This window comes from Perca flavescens, chromosome 20, assembly GCF_004354835.1.
Source record: "Perca flavescens isolate YP-PL-M2 chromosome 20, PFLA_1.0, whole genome shotgun sequence".
NCBI classification, from domain to species: Eukaryota; Metazoa; Chordata; class Actinopteri; order Perciformes; family Percidae; genus Perca; species Perca flavescens.
In genome coordinates, this window is record NC_041350.1 from 7,197,108 (window position 1) to 7,205,361 (window position 8,254).

Below are 8,254 nucleotides of genomic sequence, written 5' to 3' on the forward strand. Positions count from 1 at the left end.
AGAAATATTACATCTTCTCAAGGTGCTCCCGCTTTCATCTCAGGCCAGCTGTAAAAAAAAAAAAAAAAAGTCTTCTTATCCCTTCCTTATTGTCAAAAAGTGAACTGCGTCTGGCCCTCGTTTAAAGCCAGCAACGGCTTCCACTAAGTTTCTACAGAGTACCTCGATGTTGGCATACGTTTATACACCCGTAAATCAGCACATCTGACTTGAATTTAAACATCATTTCTTTACTAAAAGTGACAGATTTACAAACACAGTATAAACAGGGTTGACATCATTGGCAGCTGGCGACAGTCTAGACCACAGTGGCTCTTTTCAAATTTGCGCAAAATCCCTCCTTTTAGACAAAAGACGGACGAATTACAGGATTGCATGTGTCAAACAAACCTTTTTGGCCTTTTGAAACCTGACCTGCAGTGTTGAAAAAAGGTAAGACCTTTATTTAGAGAATGTAAGAAGCGCCAGAAAGAAGGTCAGAATCCAGTGGAGGAGGGTTTTGTTCAAACTTTTATGTTGCCTGAGCGAAAACATAAACCTTTTTTGATGTGACACAATAAAAAAGCAAGTTTATCATCCCTCCACATATTCTAGACTATACAACAGCCTGCAGTCGTGCAACGCTCTTCACGATGGGGTTCTACTACACATGAGAGATATCCCTGACATCAATGTAAATCACATACACTTTGTCATAAACAGGTTGTAAGTTCAGGTACAGAATCACTGAGGAAAAGCACATCAATACTACTGTAAAGTCAAGCCACTATGGCAAAATAGAAGGTATAGAGTATTGAGGAACTAGTCATTGATTGAAAGTTGGCTTGTATCCTTTGCAACACTGAGCAGTGCTTTGGTCACCATGTGGAGGACCGTTTTGCTTTTCTACAAGCAGATTAAGGAGAGGACAACGTCTCAACAAAAGACTGTAAAATTTTATCAGCACAGGCCATGAATGCAATTAAAGAGATGGAAATAGCATCAGAAATGTGTACACGCTCTTATTAGCGATTCCTGAATCAAGGTCCAAGTTAGGAAAGGACAAATCTAAATGGAAAAAGAGATGAGAGGAAGTCTTTGCTTATAGTCTCTTTCTCTCCTCAGAAAATCCAGTAGAAAGCTGACCTCGTTTAGTGATTTATTGATTCGTCTTGGCGGAGTGCAAGTGTCGGCCACATGGCTTTTTAAACATTTTCAAAAAAATATATTAAGAACACGCTCTCTAGTTGTAGTCACATCAACTCACAACTGCCAGATTTTGGCATGTTTTTCTTCAGAATTGTCTTCCCAGTAAACAAGTTGACACTCGGGAGTTGAAATGGTGAAGGGATGACATTTTTTTTTAGGACTGGTGCACACACACTCTTACAGATAATAATTTCTTTTCTTTTTTTACACTGAAGCAGAACAAGAAGAAAAACACGGCATAGCCCTTGTGGGTCTCCCCTGCGAAAGGGGGGGAAACGGCTCACATGGTCAGCTTGGTCTGGACTTTTGAATGTGCTCTTGGGGTCTTTCAAAGACACTGGATAGGGGCCGCGCAGTTGATCCTCATGCTCGCCGTCAGCCACAGTGTTTGTTTCTCAGCTGTACCGAGCAGATCCCTCGCTCAGAGGGCCAGGAGGGTGGGCGAGTTGAGGGAGTCTGAGGACTGGTCCCCGCTGCTGCTGCTGCGCCGGTGGGCCTTGGAACAGGACTCGGATGAGGGCGAGGGGCTCTCGGGCTCCAGCATGCTCGGGTAGGTGAATATGAGGCTTGGTGCGTTGGGCGTGGCGGCCGGGGTGGATGCCCCCACCACCGGTGTGTTCAGGCTGTCTCCATCTGTGCAGTACATCCCCCCACTGACAACGCCGCCACCCAGGCAGATGGGCTTGATGACGGAGCGCTGGGGCTTGCCCACATCCTCGTTGTCCTCCGGCTCTTGCTTCACTACCACGTGGTTCATCTGAGCCCGGGTGCCCATGTTGGAGCGTATGGTCAGGGAGAGAGGGGCGTGCTGCTGCTGCTGCTGCTGCTGCTGCTGCTGCTGCTGCTGGTGGTTGTGGTGGTGCTGCTGGTGCCCTGATGACTGGTGGCGCTCGTCGATGGGGAGCTTGCACACCGGATTATGGGCAACCAGCATGAACTCCAGCTTGTCTTTCTCCTTCTGCAGGCTCTCGATCTCCTTCTGCAAGTCTGCTTTCTCCTCCTCCAGCTTTTCAGTCTCCTAGTAAGAGAAACAGGACATATGGTTGAGCACTTAAGCTAAAGTACGAGCAGGTTTTTTTGTATTACGTTTTTTTTTTTTTTTTTTTTTTTTTTTTTTTTTTAAGAAAGAGGGAACAGAGAGATGGGGAACAACATGCAACAGCCAGACGTGAACCAGCGACGTTATAGTTCCTGGTGAGCATCACCTAACCCTTAGGCCCTAAGCAGGATAGTTTGAACTTGATAAAAACAAAATACTGCAACAGCCTCTTGTGACGTTGTAATGGCATCATTTCAAGTTTCTGCAACAATCAGGTACTCAGACTGTATGGTATTCCTCCGAAGCTCCAATGGAGGGCACTGTTAGTTTGCTACAGTTTTACTGCAAGAATGTACAAGCAAGAATTTGTCATGAGCCATTTAGACTAACCACTTGTAATCTCGAGGCCTTCTGCTTGACTTTCCAATAATGATGTGCATTGTTTGTGTCTTGGAGATATGAGCTCTGCATCAAAAGTGTGTCATAATGTGTCACATAAAAGACAAAGGTTCAACAAAAGCCACCCGTCAGTTCTAAACTTCAGGCAGATAAAGATAAGCTGATACGCTGTCTGAGAACTTTGACTCATGGGCAAAAGGTATGAGGAAGTTGTACACAAGGAGCCAGGGGAGTTGCCCAGCGAGACACTTAAATAAATGATATCAGTTCATCAAAGACTGCAAATGCTGATTATTTTCACTGGAAAGGGGCACATCTTTTATTTGGAATTTTTAAACACAGCCGCGTAAAGACGGAAAGGCGTTTTTTTTATTTTCCCCCCTAGAAGCAATGGCTGTGGTGGGTGTGTGTCTGCATATGTGTGTGTGTGAACGCAGCATGTCTCCATGTGGGTTTGTGAGACAAGCAATTGGCCCCTTTTACAAAATGTCCTTCATTCATGGAGACAGCTGCCTACAGCAAATTCCATTCCTGTTTTTTTTTTTTTTTTTTTTTTAAGGGCTGACAAGCTCAACCTCACTGTAATTCAGCTAATTAGTCCATTTAGATGCCGTTACTGTCTGCCAGGCAGGGCTGTGAGACAGCCCTACCTCTGTCTACAGCTGCCGAGACAAAAACCTTTTCATCGCCTGTCATCTCTTCACGCAGACCTTGCACTCAGAGACGCAGTGAGAGTCAAACCAGTAATACAAGGTTGTAAATTTAGGTGTGGAGTTCAATCGCTCATCAAAAATCTGGACTCCTGCCAGACTTCTGAACAAGTGTAACTTATTTTGTTCCCCTGTGCATGTATTCTCTGTGTGAAAATCATTTCGGTTTTTGCTTCTTCTTTTTATTGCCATTTTATCATTTTTGCATCACCTATAAGCATGGCAAATGTTTCCCCCAAACAGTAAGCATGGTTGTTTATTAGCTAGAGGTGGTGGCCACATAAGAGGAACAAGATGCTCCAACACTTAACACTAATTTGGGGTTGCTTTGTGTGAATAAAGTGGAACCCGTTAAGAGATTCTGATCTGGTGGCTCCAGTTTTCAGGTTTCTACTCACCCCTTGCAGCATGTCGGTGAGCTCTCGCCTGCGGTTGCGGCATTTGGCGGCGGCTAACTTATTTCTCTCACGCCTCACCCTCCTTTTCTCTTCTTCCTCCGGGGTGAGCTAAGAGCAAGTAAAGAAGGAACATGGCAGGTGAAATATGCTGTTTAACAGACACACACACACACACACACACACACACACACACACACACACACACACACACACACACACACACACACACACACACACACACACACACACACACACACACACACACACACACACACACACACACACACACACACACACACACACACACACACACACACACACACACACACACACACACACACACACACACACACACACACACACACACAATATGAAGCGAAGAGCAAGAGTATAAACAAGAGCTAAGTACTACGGTCTGGCTGTGAGGAGAATAATGATGCAACCACGTATAATTTACCTGCCTGAGAAAATAAACTCAATTTGCTTTTTCAAACATGTTTATTTAATAATTTCTAATGAACATATTAAGGTGTTTTTTTTTTTTTTTTTTCAGAACAAACACACATTAAAACACACATTGCTTTGTAAAAGACCTTCTCAAGCAAAATCCAGCTTTATAAAAAAAAAAATCGAAGTATATCTATTGAAACAAAAGAAATCCCCCAGTAGCTTTTTTGCAGTCTCTCTGTTGCCCTCACACTGTCATTCCATTTCCCTCACCTGTTCATCTCTCTTGCGTCGGCCCCTTGCGTCCCCGATGGAGCGGATGACCCCGGGCCGAGCCAGCGTGTTGTGCCCCAGCATCCCAGAGCCGTTGGGCATGTGATGGCCGTACGGATGGGAACGTGAGTAAGGGTTGGACATGGAGGTGATGACGGTGGGCTGCACCATCCACTGTAGGTCTTGGCTGGTCGTGATTGCATTGATGGTGGGGATGAAGGCACTGTTGGAGCCGGGCATGTCGACCCTGTACTTCTGGAAAGAGAAGGAATGAGAGAGATATGATAAGAGGGGATGCATGATCACATCTAAAAGAAATATTTCCAGAAAAGTGGGGTGGAATCTACTTGTAAAGGAGCATACTGGTACGGGTCAATGTATGCAACTTAATCCCATAAGAATCTTAGTTTCTAGCTATGAGCCCTGCCTCATTTCGCTGCAATCGCAGAAACACACACCACCACCCACATTTATCAAATTCACACAATTTCCACATTACAAGCGTATAGTAATGATTCAATCCACACAAAACACTGTGTATGTAACCCCTGGAGTGGAACAGTGACACATGCTGTGAATCATGTGGGAAAGCCCAAGGTGTCCAGTGCTTCTCACTTAACTACAATAACCATGAGACAAAACACTGCACTGGGGGAATGTTACACATGGACTGGCAGGAGGGTAAATATACATATTACTTTTGACTGGATAGATACATAATTTAATGGGTCATATCGTGGCACAGGCCTTCTTCTATCGTCCAGAAGAGGAACTGTTCCAGAAGGATTTTTTTTTTTCTTTCTGAAATCTGATAAGTGACAACAATTGAATTATTTAAAATGATGCAATCATCCTTTACTGCAAAAAAAAATAATAATAATTTAAAGCAAAATGATGAATTTGCCCGTAATTGTGGGTATGTCTAAGGCCATACTGTGATGCAGAATACTATGTTTCCGATCTAAAGAAAGAGTATGATTTCAAGCTACTCAACCTTTGGCACTAACCCCTCCAATTAAAGATCAAGTCCTCCTATACAATTTTAAAATGGAGAACTATCTAGAATCTACATGCATGTTTAAACTGACAGACACAGTGTCAGATCACTATTACTTCATATCTTTAGACTCCACAAACGGGCTGCCTGCCTGTGCGCGTAAATTACACACGTCCACATATCCCCGTTATTCCCGACTTTCCGTCGGATATCCCGGCAGTCTACTGGAACTTTGTTTATCTGGTGAGTCATTGTGTGGGATTTGTTAAGCACATGAGAAACGCAGTCAGTTCCAGTAAGGGGGGAAGCAGCCAGCTGTAACAAGCCAGACAGTTAACCAGAATGTGAGCGGATTTCTATTGGCGAAATGGGCTTCAAAATAAGAGCATAACAATTCCCATAAAAAAAAATAAGGACACATTATTCAGTAGAGGTATTACACGTAATGCAGAAAAGCCCAAGTTTAACTGAACTTCTGGTCTAATAAGAATGTTGGTCTAATAAAAACAGAACAGAAAATCCTTGTTTTGATATGCCTCTATAAACCTAACAAAGAGGTAATGTTCCTGCCCGCTGTAATGGGAAACAGCCAGTGTGTGTGTGTGTGTGTGTGTGTGTGTGTGTGTGTGTGTGTGTGTGTGTGTGTGTGTGTGTGTGTGTGTGTGTGTGTGTGTGTGTGTGTGTGTGTGTGTGTGTGTGTGTGTGTGTGTGTGTGTGTGTGTGTGATTACAGGGAACAGAAGCAATGATACATACGGGCCAGAAGTAGTTTACCGTAATGTTGCGTGAGCCTGACGACGCTTTTCCACAGAAGTGCACTTTACGCAAGACTTGGCTCTCGAGAAAACAACATGTCTCTTCCCGGATTTATATCCTATTATTTGCGAATATATGGGCACGTCGTCCTCATAACGTTCCACTGGCACATCTACAGAGCATATCTCACTGAGAAGGAATGAAATCATAACCTCTGATGAAATCAAGAAGATGGATTACAGGGATTGGCCTTTTTAAACAGTCTCTCAGAATGCAGGGTTTTCATTTTGGGTCAGTGCGCGCTTCTCGCTGGAAGGAATCTGCCATGTGCAGTGCGAGACCATCCAAAGAAAATCAGACTACAATCTGATCCATGATTATGTCATTTGTCATAGCGAAATGTCTGCCACAAAACACCAACTTTGACTGAAATTAAAACACATTTCGCAACAGCACGTCTTTTGTGCACTTCAAAATTCCTTAACTGACGGCCGTGGCATATATAGCCCTTGTGTTAATGCCTAAGCAGTACGCCTGTTGCATTATACGCTTTATCTCTACCAGTTTAGCGCAATGGGTAAATAGCTCAGTGTCTATGGCATGTACAGTATGTGTTCTAAAGAGAATGCCGTCCATATAATGCGCGTAAAATGTAGTCTCTACTGGGGTGCAACATACACAAGGAACCCATAAATAATACAGTTTTATGCACGGATTGGAGATATGAGACCGCTACAGAAAGAGAGAAGTGGATCTGAAATTGACATCTGGAAATCACATAACCTATAACCTGTACGTTGACAAGTTTTGTTGTACCATGAGGACCAACTGAAGAAAAAAAAAAGAGCCCAATTTATTTTTTATGTATACATGTGCAAAATCACCACGTAGCCCTATTTGCCATTTAATTTGCCCACCAGCCAGTGCGCAACTTTGATATTTGACATCAAAAGTAGTCTACGTCCTCCGATGGTGTTTATATATCTTAGGACAGAATTCAAATGGAATGAGTCCAAAATACTTGTGACTAGATAGAGAGACTATTAAATCTGTTGAGTCACCGATGCAATCTGTGTCATCGGGTTCAACCGTTTTTTTTTTTCCTCAAGCGACCTGCAGAATGTATTTTATAATCTATTAACGGGTGGAAGCGCGCTCCAGTGACAAAAAAAGGAAATATATATATGACATACAACCTGTAATCAGGTGTTGCACACTTGACATCGAATTAAAGCTATTACTTATAGGCAATGTCGCGGAAGCCCGGTGTTCCCTTGTGTTACCTGGTAGCTTGAGGTAGAGATCGGACTTCCGATCGTGCTGCTGCCGCTTGTGAAGGACTCTGGCTGGGCCGGAGAGGTGCTGCTTCCGCGGGACGAGGTGTCGTAGTTCCCGGAGTAGTCCTGGTACATGGTCCAGGAAACAGGGAAGATTTCAGTAGACTGTTTGAGGTCTAAACCCCCCCCTTTTTTTTTAATCCTCGCTGTAAAAAGGCACCAACAGAAAAAAAAATCCTCCTCTGACTCGAGACGTTGTTAATTTGGGATATCCAGAGAAGAGTTGGCAAAGACTAAGTGCAAGTACGCTCCTCTAAACTAACCTAAAACTAACCTAAAACATCTTACAGATATTGCCAGGTAGAATAAATATGTTCTTGTGTGCTTCCTGCTTGTAAAGCCTATTTCCTACTGTGCTTTTATTATTCTTGAGCCGCAGGTAGACCGATACTACACTACTGTAGATCCTCTCAGGTGCGCAAACTTCAACCTAAAGTCAGTAGCGCAACCTCAGCAGTCAAATCCAGTTGAGACAAGTGAACCTGTAGATACAGAGTGACTCACGCAGGTTAATATTCGCTTTCGAGCCTATTGCCTGGCTAATCTTGTGAATATTTTCCGTCGCCTTGCCTTGCCTATTACACGCTCTATCGGCGCTCTCTGCTGTTCACGGAACAGTTCGAACTTTCTTTTTTTTTTCTTTTCCTTTTCGCCACACTTCCTAGAGATGACTCACTTCAATGGCACTATGAAGAACTGCAACGGCTTTTC

The 8,254-nt window shown here is 43.6% G+C and overlaps 1 protein-coding gene across 1 annotated transcript; it reads right to left on the reverse strand.

Moving 5' to 3' along the window:
• Positions 1 to 209: 209 nt before the first annotated feature.
• fosl2 (FOS like 2, AP-1 transcription factor subunit) lies at positions 210 to 8,254 on the reverse strand. The gene is made up of 4 exons (XM_028566238.1): positions 7,490 to 8,254; positions 4,455 to 4,709; positions 3,735 to 3,842; positions 210 to 2,206 (listed from the first exon to the last, which is right to left on the reverse strand). The coding sequence occupies exons 1-4, from the start codon at positions 7,616 to 7,618 to the stop codon at positions 1,610 to 1,612; spliced, it is 1,089 nt and encodes a 362-aa protein (XP_028422039.1). The 5' UTR covers positions 7,619 to 8,254; the 3' UTR covers positions 210 to 1,609.

Coding starts and splice junctions, on each gene's coding strand:
- fosl2 (XM_028566238.1), bottom strand. CDS start 7,618: ATGTACCAGGACTACTCCGGGAACTACGACACCTCGTCCCGCGGAAGC. Junction 3,843..4,454: donor GACGCAAGAGAGATGAACAG/GTGAGGGAAATG, acceptor ACTTGCTCTTAG/CTCACCCCGGAGGAAGAAGA. Junction 2,207..3,734: donor TCACCGACATGCTGCAAGGG/GTGAGTAGAAAC, acceptor TTCTCTTACTAG/GAGACTGAAAAGCTGGAGGA.